We start from the raw sequence: 20,393 nt of genomic DNA on the forward strand, positions 1-20,393 counted from the left end.
GACATTGTTCTGGTTTCATTCTTATGGAGGAGGTCAGTGGTGTTTTCCTCAATTTCTCTAATGCGTGCACCCTCTTAAGAAACTGCAGTTGCTGCATGCCTGCGAGGCAGTGCTGCCGGAGTCCGGTGCATTTGAAATGCAATCTGGCGTCTCATTTCTGGAATGATTTTACTTTCTAAATCAAAACCAGTATGAGCTAAAACTATGTGGAGAAATGCTGCTAAAATTGTTTCCACATCATGTCAGTAGGCTTGGAAGAAAGGCGAGGGCCATGGAGGTTCCAAGTCTGGCCCACTCTGAATGCATTTGAACGCCAGTTTTTGACAGCTAGTAAATTGGCGTCCTTTCCCCCCCCCCCTCTCTTTTTGCTTTCCCCATGGATATCTCCTCCCCATGCCCAGTGCTGGGTGCCTCACTGGTAAGGGAGGGATGAGGATGAACAAGCAAATTAATTTCTAGTGCCAGATTTCTTTCAAATTAGTGGAAGAGGCAAGGAAATCTATAAAGTAGGTATGATTTTGCTTGGGGGTTTTGCTTTGTCTTTAAGTGTCTTTATTTTCACTTTATGCTTCAAAGTCTGATTTTTATACAGTAATTCTGTAGGTGTTACCACTTCCTCAGGAACCTGTGACTCAGGCAACGTATAAATGAAATGACATCACCGGCAACTCTTGTTTGAATTGCCTGTTTCCTAAATAGGGACTGTTGGTTTTCTTTTAATACTTGCAGCTTTGTTTTGGTTTTTTTTTTGTGAGGGGGGAGGGGATAAGGGGTTTTAATTATCTAAGGTAGCCTTGCCATTATGAGTAACCACATGGCATGTGTTATATCCTTTTGAATCGTTGAAATCACCAATATTGAAGTTTACTTAAAACAGGAGATCCGCATTTCTAGGCAAGCTGTTTATGAATGAAATAATTGTAATTAGGTCGTGTAGAGGTTCTGTTGTTATAAAGATTCTTAATTCACTCCTGATCTGGGGCCGGGGCGGGGGGGGGTGGGAGGAAAAGGCCTGAGCATAATTCTCCATTATTATTTTGGTAGTAATGCAAACAAAAGAAAATGTGTTTTCATACTACTGGGCAGTTTTAATGGATCTCCCTCGCTGCTCTCAATAGTGGGTATTTGCACCACGGGAGATTCGTGGTAGATTTCAGTGTTTCCTCTCCTGCAGCTGATACTTTTCAATGATAATGCTATATATGGTTCAAATAGGAGGAAACAGAGTAAAGTTTGCTTCTTTGCAGAGCGTCTCCAAAGCCGGCAGGAGCAGTGGTTGCAGCAGGTAGGTGTGGTATGGGGGGACGCGCAGCTGCTGCATCTGCATTTCTTTCTTGGCCAGAGCCCCCAGTGATGTCACTGCAGGAGCTGGCTGTTAAACCGTTGTTAAAAGCAATGTCAGGAATTCTTGTCATCAAAGGAATGTGACAAGTTGGATGTCTGTCTAGGTCATTTATTCATAGTGTTCATGGGCAGGCTATGTTGCATTTATTTACTATTGTCATGAGCAAAGGATCACTGTCCTTTTGTTTAAATAGCAGTTTTGGAACTCTATAGGAATTAGTGCAGCAGAGACTTCAGATACGTGCTTCTGGTTGTGCTCTGATTGTATGGCTTCTCACTGAGCAGGCAGTGCCGTTGTGGTGGCACTTTAAAGGAAAACTCAAAGTCCATGTATTCAGGGAGGTGGTACCAGTGAATTAATGTTATTTTTCAGGTGACACACTAAATCAAAAGTCCTAAAAAAGGTTCTGTATCTCTTTTTGTTTTCTTTCTAATAATTTATTTATTTCACCCTACCTTCCTAAAGTTGCTGTTCAGCTTTCTTTGGAGCCTTCATTTTCTAAATTACCCTTGTGCAGGGGTCATGCATGCTTTTAATGAACAACTCTACTCAAGTTCCACCCAATGGCTATTAGAGTAAAAGCTGTGTATTGTTATCAGTACTAAGCTGGGAATGCTGTGAGGTGATAGATGGTATAAATGTAATAACATTACAGTTACTTGGACACACAGATATAAAGACAATTTTCCCCTAATTAAAATGTTTACTATTGTATGTCACTTACATGCAGTTAGACAGTATTTGTGATTCTTCTCTAGGGCAGTAGTTAGGAATGAGTGAGCTATACATACTCTGTCCCACGAGCCCTGCGGGGCAGCAGCTGATGTATACAGTATGTAGCTAGATCATACTCACCAACTGCCTGAAACCTTTTGTGACTAGTGCTCTCAGAAATCCTGGGGTAAGACATTTCAATTACTTGCTAACTATATTTTGTTGAATAGGAATTCAGTAGTGTTTAGAAGTCAAGTATTACAAGCAAGTAAGGCTCCTTTGTAACCACGCTCTGATTTGCGAGGGAGAAATGGGGAGCAAGTCAAGTGGTGTGTGTACAGCATTTCCCTGCTGCTGGAGGTATTCTGGAGTTTCGTTTCCAACAATGATAGTATCTGTTACTTAATTTAGCTTCCTGTTGTTAGTATTTGGAAATGTCATTAAGAGATCAAGATATCCAATGCTTAAAAATCAGCTAGGAGCAGAGAATAACAACGAACCTGTTCGTCTGAGATACTGGAAAAGAATGGAAAAGAATGTGATTTACATGTCACTTGAGTGTCGGGAGGGGGCTGACATTCATGCCACGAGGACATGCAGCAGAACGTTGTTTCTGAAAATGTTCCAGCTTTCACAGTTTGGAGATCAATGGAATTAATTATTGTGATTTTTAAAAACACTGCTTAAAGCGACTTTGTCCTCTCCATAATAGTCATAGACATGGGAAGATGGATTGAGGCAGAACCCATGGGCTGTACCACAGACCTCCAGTGAAGCCAAAGAAAGTCACATCATCTCCGCCTGCCATCCATTGTCTGAGCTTTGTTTGGTAGCGTCTCTGTTGCTGAGCAAGTGCCTAGTACAGCAAGACCAATCTTGACTGAGTCAGCTAGGCAATAGAATAGTACAAGTGTTAGAGGTGATACAGGTGTATCTCATCTCTAACATTGCATATTAATGCCTTTTAATTTAATCAGTTTGGACAAGGAGTTCAGAAGTGGTTAGTGAAATTCATTTGCCTCAATTTTTGGATGCCCAACTTTGGATGCTCTAAGCCAGACTTTGATGATGTCTTAAACCGGGTTTCAGAATTCTGAAAGGAGTCTGATTTCAAATGTAAAGACAATCTTACATTAAGCATGTATTTTAAAAACTTTATGTGTGTAAAAGAGGATTAAATAAATCTGTTGTTAACTTTTAAATGCTTGCTGTTTCAGTTTTGCTCTCTCTTGCATGTATGTACTGGAAGATACGCTTACCAGCACGGGCATTAGGTTTTGTGTAACAAATCAGCTAAAATAGTGAGGAGTCACAACAGAGCTTTGTTATTCTTGTGGAAAAGAAATACAGAAAAGGAAAAAGTTAGTTGAGTGCACTTTTTAAAAATAAGTTTCTGGTTTTGAGGCTTGTGTTGGTTGTTACCAGTCTGACTGCTAGAAGCTTAACTGTTTGTTTCACAGTAAGTGCGTGCTACTCCCAAAGGGATTCAAATCCACATTAAGCTTGGGTTGTTAGCACGGTTGGAAATCAGGTAATACAGCTTAGCAGTCCAGTCTGACAGTGGATAGAAATAACATCGGTTGTGTCCTGCAATGCCATTTAAAGTTTCTGTCCCCTAGAATTGAAGGTTTGGATTCATTTGCAAAAGGAAGGTGTGCATTGACTTTGGTAATGGAACAGAAGAATTAAGAAGCAAGAAGCAAGTAAGAATTGGACTTGGTTTTTTAAATTTTCTTAATTAACACACATTTCTTGATTAGTTCTAACCATATATTTAAATGTACTCCAGAGGAGGAAAAAAACTGTTTTTGTCCATTTCCTGAGTGAAATACAGAGAACTGTTCATGAACCAAGTACAAGGTGTAAATAAATTGCCATGACCTGTAATTTGTTGGACTATATAGTGGTGTTAGTGACATTTTTGTGTTTTACTAAACTTTCAGAGTGTAGTCATTGGCTGTTTTCCCCAGTTAAACTTTCCACAAAAAAAGTAAAAAACTTCAGTTATGAGAGAAGAGCAAATAAACTGAAATCCTTTGAAATCATTGCCCACTGCCCCAAATCTCTGTTGTAATGAGGCTCCAGTAATTCTTTCGTCCTGCCGTGCTAATATTTTCTTTTCCTCCCGTTTCCATTCTAGAAGGGAGATACCAAGGGGCAGAAGGAAGGCAGAAGTGACAGAAGAGGAGGAACCTGGAAGAGAGCCAGGAAAGACAGCTATGAAGAGATGGCTTCCTGTTTGAGGCTTTAGGAGCAACGGATCAAGGATGCCCCAGTTTGGGAGCTTTCCCAGTAGAGGTATTGTCATTGGCTTTGAGTAGCTTACGTTCCTCCTAAAGCTTCAGTTCATTTCCTTGGCTATTGACAGGTCTCAGCACATCCCTTTTTCTGGTCAGGGCCTGTCTGTCTATGGGAAGTTCTCCTGGGGCTTAGCATCAATTTTCTTCTATTTTGGGGCTTCCTCTTGGGTTGCTCTAGCTATAAGGTTTCAAAGGATCACAGGGAGTATAGGTTAGCCAGCCAGCTTTCTACTTCTCCCTTTCGCTCTGTTGCAGAAATTAAGTGCTACTTCTCTTTTGTCACCCAACTTTTCTAGCGCTCTCAGGAAGGAGAGGAACATTCTTAATTTGTACCTACAGAGGAGTAAGGCCAATATACTTGCTTAAGCAGACTTCTCACCCACAAGCACAAAAACAAAATATCTGGAAGCTTCATGATGTGATCCTGGACCTTAACGAACGTCCCCTGAACACCATCCTATGTGGAAATTCTTGACGTGTTTTGGTTTGAGGTTATAGTGTAGCTAATTCCCACATCAGGGCTGCAAAGCTAAGCAATGGAGGTTTCCTGAGGAGAGGATCTTTACTTTTCATCAGTCTGACTAGTTGGGTAGATTATAGCTTTCTCAACTCTCAAAATGTTGATGCTGGTCTCCCAGCACTGTTGTTTTTTTGTTTTGTATTCCTTCAATTCCCAAGAATCTGTTTTCTTTTTTCTTTAATTTAAAAACGAACACATCTGTTTTGTGGCTGTGTGGAAAGACTTGAAAATGTGGAGCTAAATGGCTCAAGAACAGAATTAATTCCAAATGTAATTATTTATAATAACCTGATTTTAATTTTGCTTCTGAAAAATTCAGATGAAATATTTTCTCATACAGTGATGTCAGTGAGTTCTATGAATACATGACACAGTTGTAGTGAGATACCAGTGTTACTACCTTAGCACCTTAGAATTGTTCACATAAGTTATAACCAAAATAACTGCAAGGCAAGAAAGCTTTCTAGTCACTGAAGCACTTTGATACTGTTCTCTTGGTTATGCCTTGGTATCTGTGCGGGACGAACAGCCAACAAATCAGTTGAGATTTGTGCAAGTAATGTAAAAGCAATGGTCTATGTCCTTTCCTCTATATTGTAAAGGCAGAAAACCAATTTTTGAATGGCTGTGGAGTAGTGTAAAGAAGTCCTGAAGTCCAAATCCTGTTGTTTCTCTAGTAGCAAGATCGCGTATTTGGCAGCTATGATGCTGTATTTCCTCTGTATACCCGCACTAGATGTTACATTCTGGGCGGCTGATCAAATTGGACACACTCACAGTTTTCTTTTTGTTGAGCGCTGGAAATCAGCATTCTGAGTATAGATTTCTATGCTATTAATAGCTCAAGGGAAGAATTTATTTTGTAATTTAGAAAAAGTCAGTTCAAAGCCTATCTGTACAGTTGCAGATTTTGGAGCCTTGGGCAGATTTGACTTCCGTGGTGACTGGCAAGTTGCTCCAGTTTGATGCCAGCCACGAGGCGCTTGGTGCCGAGTTCCTGTAGTTTCAGGCAGCCACGAGGGTTGTGCGAAGAGGCTCCGGGGCTCCGGCAGACGCTGGACGGTTGGTGCGGATGGAGGAGAGGGAAGGGCCTAGCAGGAGATACGAAGGAGGAAGGCAGTGGATTGATGCGTGAGCTAGATTCAGCTGTGCTGGTAAAATCAACGCTTCTCTTGGGGGAAAGTGCGTATAATTTGCTCTGGGAGTATGTCACAGAAGGACGGAATGGAGAGAAGATGGGATGTGTCATGGGGCAACTGTTACAAGGAGCAAACTTTTCATATAAATAGGAGAGGATTTCTTCTTGCCTTCATTAGCTTCTCTTTCTTTAATGATGTATTATGGGTGGATCTGCTGTTGACTTTAGTCGTCAGCCTTTGCCCAGGCATTTTTCACATTTCCTGTGAGAACTGGTAAGACCCAACTGCATCCAGAGTTCAGCTATAACAGGGCAGAGCAGGAGGAGAATCCCACACTCCTCTCTCCTGTATTTCCAAGCAGAAATTGTTTATTTGTTGGATTAATCACTAAAGTTACAGACATGTCAGCAAAGTCACCGTTTGATTTATTACTGCTGATTTTGCATCATCCTGAAAGGTCATAGCTTGACTCACAGACTGCATTTGTATGCCTGGCAACAACAAAAACATTATTTTTTATTGTGAGGAAATCTGTTCTTGCCATGAAAATCTTTAAAAACGAGAGCCCTAGAATCCCACCATGTTCTGTGTGGTGATGGCTTTGCAGGACTTGGGTTTTCCTTCATTTCCCCACCTGAAAACTCAACATTTGAGCTAATGACATTACATTGTATAGACTAGGGAAGCTGAAGGCTAAATTAGCAAATGCATGAAATGACAGAGGAGTGGTTCAGAACAAAGATCTCTGAAATGGTACATTTTAGACAGCATCTATAGTGCAGTCTTTAAAAGTTGAAGTGCATTTTACATTTATATGGTTGATCATTCTGAACCCTGTTCTTACCCTACATTCAGCTAGCCACGTCTTTATTACGATAAACAGAATGTCTTGCGTGCTCTTATATGTTATTTTCCTCTGGACTAGCTAATTTTGCTTTCCTCATACATCATCAAGGCTTTCTCAAAGCAAAGGGTAAATTATGTACATATGTATGCCTGTGTTTCAGGGGACAAAATGAGAATATGGCTTACTTTTGAAGAAATAGGTTTACTGGTTTCAGTTGTTACTTTACTAAATTGGCCCTGCAGGTTAAGAAATGACTTCTTTTAATCTTGATTTTCAAATTCCTAGGGGAGGTACGAGAACCATTGGGAAGGAGAGACTTACAAACAAGTGACGAAAGGTTACCATTAAGATAAAAAAGACCTTCACAGCAGAGGATGACTTTATTTTTAGCAACTCTGAATACTGAGAAGAAATGATCATAATCTTCAATTAGATATCTGTTCCAGTTAATTTCTTTCCAGCATTTTCATTGATAGAGGAAGTCAGATTGGTGGCAGGAGGTTTTCACCTGGGGCCTTTTTCCTGCCTGTTTGAATCATGTCCTAGTTTGTAATCATTTCTGAAAGCAGCTTGCTTGCTTCAGATCGTTCGCACTGTGAAGCGATCACCGGTGAAGCTGGCTGGCACCCTCCCCAAAGAAGTTAATAGTCTGAGATTTTCTGTAGCCTTAGCAGGAGCCCAAGAACTTATCACTTGGAAGGAGAAGGAAAAGGAAAGGCCCTTGCTTTAGTCTCTAAGTATTGTTAGTTCTTTCCATTATTTTCATCCCCACTTCCCCCTCCAAAAACAAAAAAAAGTTTAGAACACTACAGTGTATCAGTGAAAAGCAAAGAGTTGGTTTTAGGCTGAGAACTTTTTTTTTTAAAACTAGTTGAAGCATTTTTTTTCTCTGAAAGCAAAAAAGTACTGTCTTTTTTATACTTCATTTTGACTGACTAGAACTAATGTAAGTGCAGTGGTATATCCTGTGTATATTTTAACACACACGACACGTCATTAATACAACTAGACCCACATTATTTTAATATTTTGGGAAGCAGGGGATTTGAGCTTTGTGTTTTCCTGGTTTAAAAAAGTAACGTTGATTCCACCATGAATAGCAGAGCGCTATCAGAAGTATTCTGTGTGCATAGTATTTGCCCAAACTGAGTAAACAGTTTTAAGATAAGCAGCTTTTTGACTATTAAACATACCAGGCATGTGGCTGACATAGCTTCATGTTGACAGATGCCTTTGTGTCTGTCTTTGTGATGGAGAGAAGGCAGATGTTCTCCTTGGCATTTAAGCAAGCTGCTGCTTAGCAAAATAAAATGTAAAATTAGAATGAACAGTGCAATAGTGAACAGTGTAACTGGCTAGCCTACAAGCAAAAAAAGCTTGAAACAGTTCATGTCAAAGTAATGAAGTGTGTTCTGACTGGAAGTCAGTAACTGCTTTGTCGTTCTTTAAAAGCAGCCTATAGAAAAAGAAATCCTGTTTTTTCCCAACTCTGTTAAAATATAAATGCATGTCAGTCTGAATATCCATGAATGACTAATCCCATGCCAACCATTCTTAACAGAGAGGCATGTCAATCGGGTATAAATGCGTAAGTGATACAGCAATTAGCAGCCATAAAGCCCCCCAAGTTAGTGCATTGTTGTCTGAGGAACTGGGCTCCTGGTTGTGTCACAAAGGAAAATACGAGAATTTCCTATTTAATGTTCCGTGGGGATGCTGTTGTCAGATGAGGATGGAGGCTGCCTTCAGTAGGATGTTGTCCCCTTCTAGCTCCAGAGGAAGGAGCAGCATAGGAGGAGCCTGTACTGGGAATCGTCTGGCGTTCGGGCACCGGCCCCACTGTGTCTCTGCGGGGTGTGTGCGTGGGCCTCGTTAGGAGCTGCTGCTCCTGTGTCGCTTTGAGGTGAGCGTTGTCCGTGTTAGACACAAACCGTGTATGGAGGCTTTAACGATGCTCTCCGTGGGGCATCTGGTTCCCTTCATGAATGCCACCATGCTGGGCCAGCGAGAGCTCTCGCTTTTAAGTCAGTAGTTACTGGTGTGGAAGCTCCTGCTGTGGAGAGGGAAAATCCCGTCAGTGAAGTTCAGGAGTATCGAGCGTCTCAGCAAAGAGGCCAAGTGCTTCGCCCGGGTGATGTTTCCCTCTCTCGGCCCCGAGGGTGTGGGCAGAGCGGCCTGCAGAGGGGTCCCCCCGCACCCCAGAGGAGGAGTTCGTGCTCTGCTCTGCTCACCGGAACGTGCCTTTGTGCGTTTGTGGCTTTCTGTAAAGGTGATGCTCAGATTTGCCGAGCAGAATTAAGCAGGAAAAGTTGAAACTTTTCTGCAAATAAAAATCAAACCTGATGCCAAGCTCACCAGCTAGTCTAGAGTAAACATGGACAAACACGGAGGAGGCGCATCACCTCATTAGGACTTTTTGCAGAAGACTGAAGACTTAGGAATTCAAACTGTAGTTTTGAACGAAAAGCTCCAGAGCTCCGTGGAAGATTCCTAGCTGCTGCAAGGTGCTCCTCCTACCATTTTTATGTTAGATAAAATGTACCAGGACCAGATTTGTCCTTGGAGTTTTAATTAAAAATAAAGTTTAGTTTATTGTCTTGCAGTTTAACCAGTTTTTGCAATGGCTGTTCTACACTGGACTTAGTCGTCTTCTGCAGCTTTCTGTGCTGAGGGTGCTGTTATGGCACCTGATTTTGCTGTAAACTATTAAATGTCTCAGAGAAAGTCTGAAATTAGAGAACTGGAGAAAGAAGTGGTGTCTGTGGCTTTAGATCAAGGATGAAATGACTTGCTCGCTCCTTTCCTTTTCTACAGAAATGACGGGTTAGTGACAGCATCTCCCTGGGACAATGGTTGGGCAGGATTAGGCTTGAATGCACTCGGAACTTCGCTTCAATCAAAAGGTTCTAAGACTGAAGGTTGCGCACCAGTGGGAAGGCCGTGTACCGCAGTGGTTACATTCCTGGTTTTGCCGTACGTGCGGAGGTGAGTAATGCCTGCCAGGTCTGCTGGGCTCTCTGAAGGCTTGTGCCTGCTGATGGAGGAAAAAAGCAGCGCATTCCGTGTCACTCCTGGTGAGGAGTGCTGCCCCCGCGAGCCTCCCGGCTCCTCTCTTGGGTGTAAAAGCCATGTAAAACCTCCCTTCCAGGGGAGGCGAGCGTACTCCCGAGGCAGAGCGCGAGCCCTCCCTCGTGCGCCTCTGGAGACACGTGGTGCTGCTGCCTTGTGTGCTGCGTCGGGAGGGCACCAAGGGAAAATAGGAGAGCTTTGTCTGAAGCCCAGGGCAGCTGCTGTGGAGCTATATGTAACTGCAGTTTAAAAATAAGCAATTAAATTATCTATCTTGGCTCTCTTATACCTGAGAAATGCACTTGAGATAGCTGTTCCACAGAGAGGGGCAGAATCTTCCCATTGAAGGTTAAAAAATTATTTAGTTATTAAATTGGTGTATTTTCTGTCATGGGCCCTTCAGGCGTAAAGCGTGCTTCAACACACAACATAATCCAGCTGTGTCTGGTAAGGGAAGAGAGCTGCAGACACCCTTCAGCGGCTGCATGTAACGTACGTGGATCTGCGTCCGTGCCAGATGAAACGGAAGCTCCTGTACATCAGGAGGATGCAGACTGGTTTCTTATTTCGCTGTTCCTCAAGGAGCTAAAGATAGTGGTGAGCGTTCCCTCAGCCACGCGTAAGCGTGCCAGTGCTGGTGAGTAGAGCTCTTACACGAATAACATCTAAAATACTTCTGATATGTTTTGCCAGGATATCACGTTAAGCACCGTGACATACTGGCATGGTGTTTGGATACTGGAGAAGGCTTCATTCACACAGCCATTGCGGATCACCTCTTCTGTAACGTAAGTAGTTAGTACAGCGTAAGCAGCGAGTTCTCCTCGCTGTGCTGTTGCACAAAGGCTCTGAACGAGGCTGAAAGACAATTTTACATCTCCTCCCTGTTGACTGATTTGGCCTCCCAGGAACAGCTGGCTGTGTTCCCACCCCCAGCGGCCCCTGCACCCCTCTGGGAGCGTTCAGCCCAGCCGCAGTGACAGCTCAGCTGCTGCTCCTGAAGCAGCTTCTGAACTGGTGCAGTTACAGCTCCAGTCTGTGATGGTGAACTGGTTACAATTTCGCGTTTTGTGCATGTGCCAGGTTTAAAGTCTAACAGTCAGTGACACTGTGTGGTAGTGTAGCGGCTTTATGAGCAGCTGCAGTCGTTCCCTGCTGCGTTCTCCGCAGCAGTGGCAGGAACCTCTGCAGCCATCTGACTTCAATACGCCTGCACGCAGCACAGACCCCGGCGGGATCAGCCGGAGCTTGGTACCCTCTACAACCTCCCTTTGCTGCCTTGTGTTTGTAGTTTTAAAGGAAATGAACGTTGCGCTAGGTCCCGCCAGCCCTACTGGGTAAGCACAATCTGCTGGGTCGCTTCAGTGGCCATTTGCCAGCGACGCTGTTAGTACAGGTTTACCAAGCGGAGTACAGGTATATTGCCTATAGGTACATACATACTGCCTATGTACCTATACAGTTACATACGCCTGTTGTACCGCTATTGTGTCAAACTATCGCCATCTCTCAATCTAGCCTCTACATGTATTTGTATGTAAAGTTCATTTTCACAACTAAAGCAGCTTGAAAGACTTAGAAACGGTATTCAGTCACTCACTGAACTGTGCAGAAAGATCCAAACTCAATCCCTACTATATTTGTGATGTCAGGTCTGTTTTCTAGAATTAATATTCTGGTTTAAATTATCGAAGATTGTGTGTGCGAGATTATAAATGCATAGCTGGAAGTTACCTTTAATTTAGTTCACAGAAAAAGGTAAGCCATTACAAATAGTACAGTACTTAATAATAATATGAAATGTGTGCATATGGTCCAGTTTTTCTAGGCCATGGTGCTGCCCTTTTGTGCAAAATTACTGCTTGCTGCTAATTAGAAAAATCATGTGGTAGGAAAAAAAATTACTGTATTTTTCCTTTTACTGTGCAGACAATAGAACACTCTGTAAGCTACCGACCTGAAAGATAGCAATGCTGCTGGTCCTGTTTCATGTAGTCCCCAAAATGTTGATGTAGGGATGACTTTTTCCTAAAAGGAAACCAGCTCCCTTCAGAAAGCAGACTGAGAGGCGTGTGAGGCTTGTTGTAGTTGGCCTCCCTCCCAAAAGCTCTTAAAGCATGTATTTAGGCTTCTTTCCACGGGTATTTAGAGAGGGATGTTTTTCAGATGTGTTAAACTAATCATTCTTGATGTGTTCTCATGGAATCTCCCACACCCCAAAATAGCCATTTGCTTTAACGATGTACATGCATGTCAGGCCTACTTTGTTTCTCAAACCATTTAGGCACTTCTAATACAACAGTAACTTGTATCTCGTTATTTTTAGGGGTTCCTTATTTTGGAGACACCTCTACTACATTCAGAGTGGAAATTCCTCTGAAGGCTCTTGCCTGCTTCACCGAACTTTCTCAAAATCAGGTAATTAGAACACTTGTTTTTAAGGATTAACTGTCTCCAGTCAAATGAATGAATGATCTTCTACTGAAATGCTGCTCCCCAAAACGCCAGAGCGTGGATGGCTACATTTGAACTACAGCTGTCGTCTTTAGGGAACAGTTTCTGTTCCCTAGATAAACGGTGAAGAAGTTGAGGGACAAAACAAAATGAAAGTTCGGATACTGGTCTTTTCATGAACAAGCAGCACAGAAATGCTCGACAGCTGGTATTTTCCAGGACGGTAACTGTTCTGGAGCGGCTACTGGCGAGCGACATCAGGAACAGAACAGCTGCTTCGGCCCCGTAGGGAGAGCCATGCTGGGCAAACACGCGACGACTGATCCGGGCACTGCCGCCAGCGTGTGTTCGCTGGCCGGAGGTGTCCTCCTACAGCCGGGCGTATTTCTGCCCATCTCTGCTGCGGCGGCAACAGGTTCTCTTTGTAGTTGTAAAGACTGTTTCTTGACAAAGTCCTGAACGTGTAGGGGAAAAAAACCCCAACAGACTGCTGCCATGCCAGCCCCTTCCGTGGGGTAACAGCCCTCACGAGCAGGAAGACATGACATGACAGTGGTCTGTCTCTGTCCCAGCTCAGGAAGTAGAGAAACCAACCTCCTCTCTCACCAAACAATACAGAAGATATGTACACACCTGTGATTTAAGAGCACTTTATTGTTCTTTAAGGCTACTTTTAAGTACAAAAAAAAAAGATGGCCTGCCAAACCTTTTTTTTTCCCAGGTGAAACAAGGCCACAAAAGAATGGTATATTACAGATTTACAAACACAGAGAGAATCTTTCAAACTGAACTGTAGATAACCTGGCTCTGTGAAGAAACTTCACCACGTCTCATGATGGTGAGTTCAGTTTAGTTTCCTTCCGCCTCCCCCCAACCCTTTGGCTTTCATGACATTATTGTGTCTAATATATGTTTTACTGGACATATCACATTAAATCTTTATTGCCCTCAAATCCATTTACCTATCTCAGATAAGTAAATGTAACCTTGTAAAACAGCTATTATTGAAAATATTAGCTTTAAAAACATTATCTTATTTGTGTTTACAAAGAAATATAGGAGTCACATTTTCCACAGAGTCCATCTACAGTATTAGTATTTTACTGTTATAATGCTCAGTAGCCTGTAGCAATAACAAACTAGTGGCTATTAATGCTAATGCAGTGTTCTCATAGAATAACTGTGTTCCTGCACTTTTACTGTATTACAGACAAATCTACAACAAAAAAAAAGATCAACTTTTTTCTCCAAACAAAAAAATGAATGATTACAATAAAGGAAAGGGAAAAATTAAATAGCTACATATCATTAACAAATTAATTGTTCCTCAAAAAATACCTACAAATTTCTCTGTACATTCTTTACGCACAGCGTAACGATGGTCTTAAAGTTACCTATATAAAAAAGTGTTCTTTTAACAATCTTCCTACAGAGAGTAGGGTACTGAATGCCAAAGCAAGTAAGCGTTGACTACCCAGTAAGATGGTAGTGAAATGTGTAAAAACTGGGGGCTTAGGTGGGGTGTTTGTTTTTTTTTTTTTAAAAAAAGAAAATTGAGCAGCCACCTTCTCAACAAGAGTAAGAGCCAATCTCCCGCTCTCTTTCTACCCTGCACCTTTTTCCAGATTAAATAGCTTAACTTTAAAAAAACCATAAAATAAAAGCCACAATGGACCCAATACTGTAACAGTCCATAATACATCACGTGTAGTTCCTCTTCCAACTAGTTCTAACCTTCTACTCTGAACCAATCATTTCAGGTAACCCAGTATAAATAAAAGCCCTAGTTGCAACTGTACTGGGAAGATGGAATGTATGGGGGAGAGTAGTTACACTTAACAAGAAGAAGAGAAGCTCTTAGTACTAGCACAGCTGTGGGTTTATGCCTGCCTCTATTGCCTAATTTCTAGTTAGTAGCTATTAATATAGCAAATGATAATAAATGCAGTAATACCTGTATAAAGTTTTCTAATGGAGGAATGTATGCTGCAACTTGGCATAGGTTTATGAATAAGCTTAAAAAAATTAAAGATCATATTTCACAAACTGTAACAATCTGTTGTCCAGCCAAGATACGTAACAGTAGCAGTTTCTGCAGCTAGTTAAAGGTGGATTACACAGACTTAGTTTTAGGAAGCAAATTCCCGTTAAGCAGACGGTGCTGCAGACAGAAACAATTACTCAGTCATGCGCAAAGCTATAGCATCCTGTACCACGCATCATATATCTCTAAACTGCGTCATTTGAGGCCTGTCCTGAGGCTGTCCTCTTTTGCTGGCTGCTACTAAAGTGAATATCAAATACAAATATCATAGAGTACAACTGTACCAGCAGTAAGTATATCTAGGATTGTTACTGACAAAAATAAACTAATTCTGAAGAAAAGCTAATAAGTATTATGATTCTTACTGTCTATACATTAATAGATACCAGCTATTTTTCATAAAACATGCATCGTTAAGCACTATTGAACCCTCCAACCTCAGCTCTATTCTAACAAACTGCAGTGTTTAGGAAAAAATGCCCGTGTTCTGTAAATTATGCAGTCCAGTTGCAAGCACTAAGCACCTGAAATCTAAAGAGAGAAAGACCTATAACCTGTATGAGACTTCCCCTTCCAAAGCTGTTTTGCTTTAAGAAAAATCAAACTGATAGAAATGTCATCCTTAAACCCTTTTTTCAGCAGTTTGCCCTCAAAATATTAGCATCTTCCAGGAAGTTGCTATGCAACTTCAGTCCTCCTCCAATAGTGCAAATCATACATGACAGTTCTTTTCAAGTATATACATACAAAATTACTTCACAGAGGGAAAAAAAAAAAAGGCAATGTAAGCAAACCAGACAAATTCTAGTCTCAAGAAGCTAATAAAAGCAAAAAGCATTTGGGTCAACCAACTAAGTGTAATGGCTTTTGTGGATTAGCATGCATTATTTTTTTTAAGGGGCAGCAGATTTGCATCAGAGGTTTCTTTGGTAATTGAGGCAGGAAAAAAGGATGCTACATCATATGAATCTTTATGAAATAGTTCCTGCTATCATCTTTAAGGGCACCCTTTTACAAATAAAAAGTGAGTACACAAAAACATGTGTTGAAAACTAATCTCCCCTCCCCCAACACTATTTTAAGCACTGTTCAAAGCTCAGTCAAACCATGCAAATTCACAAACGTAACGGTCCTCTCTTCATGAGACCACAGAGGGCGAGTGATTATGATTGACCATATGAGAGGAAGGGGAAGACTGGCCCCGCCGTGAAGCAGACTCAGGACTGCTAGAGACTCCGTCCTTCGCAGCTTTGATCTGAAGCCACGTATCCCCAAGTGCTTTGGCGAAGTGGTCATCAACTGATCCTGTGATGGACACAGAGTTTGCCACTGGCTCAGGCTCCTTGTAATTCTTGCCAAGGCTTCGGCGGAAGTGCTCTTCCACCACTGGGTCACAGGCAGTGGTAGCTGGACGGGGAAAGGAGGCAGAAGGTGCGTTATTTCAGGGCGGAACCCTGCCACCAAGTGCTGGATTCAGAACCCCTATTCTCTCCCATTTTCCTGTCCTCTCAGCAGAAAGCAAGACTTCTTTACGTCATTATAGAACGGGTAGCGAATGGGGTGGGGAAGAAGATGGAAGGAGTTAAAATGAAAGAACAGTAATAAATGGAGTTAAATATTTTTGCATTTCTGTGACCTGCACCAGGTAAGCATTTTGTATATAGTTATAGTTCTCCCTCAGGCTAGTAACAGCTACAGCGCTGAGTCTGTGGAACCCTCTCCCAAAACAATCACATAGAACTTATATTTAGGCTTAAATAAGATGGAAACAGTTCTTTAAAATCAGCTCCCAAGCCTGCTGATACCGGTCAGATGTGAGGAGACCCCATTCTAAATGACAGCATGCCAAACGCTGATTTCAGGGTTTCATCTTACTTGACATACTTGTGCTAGGAGCCAGTCAGAAAACGAAACGAATCACTACCTCTGCATCAGCTACTATGAGCATTAAAATGGTGTCATACTGTTACAAGAGGAACAAAGAACCTTAAAAATCTGGTTTTGAATTATAATAGTAAGAATTCTTCAGACTAAATATGAGAGAGTTGCGGTTTTACAATTTAGAAACAAAATCTGCGTGTCTAAATGAGATTTATCTTTCAAAAATACTAAAAACTGTCCTTCATGCTACAGAAAGGCTTGACTGATCCTAAAATAAATTGTGAGTGTCATGCACAAAGACCTCTTCAAGTGACAAGAGACAAATACTTTCAGAAAATGTTTACAACTGTTCCAAAGCCCATGTAAATACAGCTGGGGTCTCGATGAAGACGGTCTCCTTACAGACAAGTAACAGCAGTTTTCCAGAAAATTTCCAACATCTTAGATCTCGAACTGCGGACTTCTCTAAGAGTGTAATATATCCTGCAGGCTCTCACCTCAGCTTCTAATTCCAGTTTTCAACAATACATTGATCTTTTTTAAAAAATATGAAATCATCATCATCATCTTACTATGGACTTTTAGGTTCCTACCTACGTCATACTGTATTGTTACATTGACACATTCTGGTTGATGAAGCCTCACCGCCGTGGACTTTTGGAAATGCTGTGTGTTAAAGCTATGCATCAGCAGGTACATTGACACGAACAAGGCTGTGTTTTCCCCTAGTCGCACAGTGAGAGAAAGCGAAGGGAAACAGCCCAAGGTTCCCCAGCAAGTACTGCATGAGAAGATTTCATGAAAAGTACTAATTGCACAGAAGGTAGAAAGCTAAAGCTCCCTGCTTGGGTTGCTATAGCAACTGCCCTCCAAAGCTTTTTTTGTTATCCACGCGGAGAACGGTGGAGGGTATGTGCTCTGGAAGAGTATTTGTATCTGCAGGAAAAGATTTTCGTGACTGCAGCTGAATTGTAAAAGTCTACTGACTACTGACAGACTGGGGAAACTACAGCTCCTAAAATAAGAGCATGGTTGGATCTGCTGGCCACCTCTGCTGTTTGTCAGTTAGACGAAAATAAACATAATGACTGATTTGTCTGTGTGGGGTGTTTGTTTTTTTAAAGCAGCTTTTCAAAACAAGAAAAAGGAACACCACTCTCTCCCTAATTTTGAATTGGTACCTTCTACTGTGGCACAGGATTGATGGTCAGAAAGACTGCAGAGGGGATCTGTGCTAGCGTGTCTCTGGGTAGACAGGATACAAAGAGGTGTCTATTGTTTCACCTCCTTTTATTCCTGCTAACACATCAGTGCCTACACAGTTACGGTTAGCAAGACGATTTTGTTCTCCTCAAATTCTAATCAGGCGGGTAAGAGTGCGGACGTGTAACTTACTGCTAGAGGGTCTTCTGTAGGCAGGCATTGCTGAACCGCAGCCGCTGTGAGCAATGGGGCAATGAGAGAGGTTACAGTTCCGGTTGTTCGCAGACGCACAGGTGATTACGGATGGACGGTTCTAACATGGAATGAGAAAGAAAACTGTCACTCACTAAGGCAATCAGCCAAAGCCACGTTAGCAGCAGTTCACTGCATAATCACTTGAGATGTACCCTGAACTGAATCCCAGCAGTGAAATAACCCATAAACTATCCAATTCAAGACAGCATATTAAACCTCAAAATATTCAGCTATTATTTCTTTGTCTGATTAAAAAAAAAAAACCACATTGCATTTCCATAATGTTTCTTGGTTATTTAAGTGGCAAGCAGCCATACAGAAAAAGGGCAGTATAAAAGCAAATCATTAAAAGCATTAAAGTGATTTTACAGTGACTGTTTCAACTTCACAGGCATTACATATGCAGAACTAAACGTCAACACATTAAATATTTGTTTCATTCTACGTCCACATATCCTTGTGATTCCAGGACTCCGAAGGGCTTTACAAATTTTACAGGTATTTGTCTTCTTAGCGTTAATCAAGTTTTAATGTTATCATTTTTCGTTCAGAAGTTAAGTTTTCCTAGCCTGACTAATTCTGTATTCCGTACTTCAGCCACAAAACAATAAGCGAGTTTTGACCGCAAGTACTTTCCTGTTGTAATTAATCTTTCCAGCACTACTTAATAAACATCATCCTTTTTCATTCTCAACATATGCAAATTCCCCAAAATGCCTATTTTCATAATCTTAATTCCGCAATGTAAACTTTGTCCAAAGAATAAACATAAAATACTCTTCTGTAGTCTATTTCCTATGTAAATGTTACATTGAAACAAGGCCTTAGGAAAAGAAATGTGCCAGTTTTCCAGGTGGCTGAAGGGAAGTAATACAGGTATTGAACTATTTTTGTTTTACATCTTTGGTATGTTTTATGATGCAAGGAGTCCATTCTGCTATACTCAATGCAAGTTAATTGTTAAGCGTCCAAAGATTAACAGAAGTGCTATAATTAACACAGTTTTAATTTCTTGTCCATTTTACAAATCTGTGCAGCAATTCCACAAAAATCACTCCTTTACCTAACGCCATACAAAGTCAACGAGGAAGGAAGGAATTTTCATTGTTCAGTGGTACTTTGGTCTAAACAGAGTAAGAGCAAGACCGAAGTAGAAGAGATGAGCTTTCAAGGGGAGGTTTAACGCTATTTCTCTAGACACAACGGGAATGACGCTACTTACATCTCAATTACTGTTTTTACTTTGCTGTCAGCGCAGTTAAGGAAAAAAGTGAATTATTTGATTTTTCTGTAAGCAGTTTACATGTGGAAGTATTTATTTTCTTTTTTATACGGGCCAACATTTTGTGCATCTATGAAGCGGTTTTTGAGAAGTGTATACATGCTCCGCGCTTCAGAAGAGTATTTTAGACATGCAAGAGGTGGGAAGTAAAGAGAGAGAGAGGTAATAAAAGAGCTTGTCTCAAGAATGCATGTACCACAAAGGATCTGAGAGGCAGGATAAGCATCTTACAGAATCCCCTGGTATGGTGCTGTGCGTACGGCTGCACGGAGCAGACTATATGTATTTATATGAAAATACTGAGGATTTAGTAACAGTGAACAGGCAGCTGAATAACCCTACGCTGCCTAAAATAAGAAGGTATTCTTTTCCCACCTCTTTATTAGAAACAAAGATGAAATCCCATTCACTATGTTAAGGTTAAAAAAGGGGAAAAAAAAAAAAACACCCACAAATCATCAAACTAGGGTTTCTTATTTTCAATACACCTTTTTCTTTGTATGACTTCTAATCTGAGCTCTTAGCAAGGACTTACCTCAACAGCCTATTTTCCCAAGAAAATAGATTGTAATCTAGCTCAAAATGTCACAGATAACAAAAGAGAGAGGAATCTGGTAACGGGCAACAGGAATCAGCCCAAGTCAAACACACCAAAATAGAAGAGTGTCAGTGGTGTCAGCTGCTAAGCTGAGACGCAGCAGTAATACTATCAAAGGGCACCAGTGTCGTCAGTGGAAGCCTGTCCCTTCCTCCTCTGTCATCACTGAACGCCGAGAGCAAAGAAGAGCCGTTCCGCACGGAACAATAACTCTGCAATCTGCGTGCCAAATGATGCAAGATATCAGCAACACCAGCGTAAAGCTAGGCATTTTGGCATAGCAAAATGTAAAAGACTAGCGTACATAGCCAGCCACCGTGAAAATCTACACAGTAGATGTAAAGCATACGGCTCCAGTGAAAAGCAGCTTTCATAAACTGCATATGAAAAATCCCAACCTCTGAAAGATCATCCACTCAAAGTGTTTACCCTTTGCAGGCATCACAGTAGGGGAGGAAGGAAGGACGGACGGACGGAAGAGCTTGGGTACGTGGGACAGTTTAATTTCTCAACACTACAGCTCATCACAACACAATTACCTTGCTTTGTCTCTCCACTTGTGAGAGGGATAAAAGCGAGTCTGACATATAAGAAAACTTATTGTATAAACTGCACAGAGATGGCTCATCTTCAGCAGTTCTGAAGGAAAACAAATACAATATACAAGATGGCAAGCCAAAAACCAACCACCAGGCAAAACCAGAACGAAACAAAAAATCCCCACTCCAGCATACGGAAATAA

General features: G+C 41.5%; 2 protein-coding genes and 1 long non-coding RNA gene across 12 annotated transcripts in view; 2 read left to right on the top strand and 1 right to left on the bottom strand.

Annotated features, from left to right (window-relative positions):
- ATG7 (autophagy related 7) overlaps positions 1-7,487 on the top strand; it is a 121,888-nt gene extending 114,401 nt beyond the window's left edge. For all 5 annotated transcript variants that reach the window (XM_075159347.1, XM_075159357.1, XM_075159348.1 and 2 more), the window contains one exon: positions 4,200-7,487. In XM_075159347.1, coding sequence (XP_075015448.1) covers positions 4,200-4,310 — 111 coding nt within the window. In that variant the 3' untranslated portion in view covers positions 4,311-7,487. The remainder of the gene's footprint in view (positions 1-4,199) is intronic.
- A 38-nt stretch (positions 7,488-7,525) lies between these two features.
- LOC142086369 (uncharacterized) lies at positions 7,526-11,829 on the top strand. Of its 2 annotated transcripts, XR_012675089.1 has the most exons (4): positions 7,526-8,768; positions 9,680-9,850; positions 10,338-10,531; positions 10,628-11,829. It is a non-coding gene; the product is annotated as an uncharacterized LOC142086369 (long non-coding RNA). The 2 variants fall into 2 exon arrangements; XR_012675088.1 differs by having other exon boundaries at positions 7,526-9,850.
- Positions 11,830-13,024: 1,195 nt separating this feature from the next.
- Positions 13,025-20,393, bottom strand: part of VGLL4 (vestigial like family member 4) — a 121,545-nt gene continuing 114,176 nt past the window's right edge. For all 5 annotated transcript variants that reach the window (XM_075159373.1, XM_075159375.1, XM_075159371.1 and 2 more), the window contains 2 exons: positions 17,709-17,829; positions 13,025-15,839 (listed from right to left, as the gene is read on the bottom strand). In XM_075159373.1, coding sequence (XP_075015474.1) covers positions 15,571-15,839; positions 17,709-17,829 — 390 coding nt within the window. In that variant the 3' untranslated portion in view covers positions 13,025-15,570. The remainder of the gene's footprint in view (positions 15,840-17,708; positions 17,830-20,393) is intronic.

This window comes from Calonectris borealis, chromosome 10 (assembly GCF_964195595.1).
Source record: "Calonectris borealis chromosome 10, bCalBor7.hap1.2, whole genome shotgun sequence".
In the NCBI taxonomy this organism is placed as follows: Eukaryota; Metazoa; Chordata; class Aves; order Procellariiformes; family Procellariidae; genus Calonectris; species Calonectris borealis.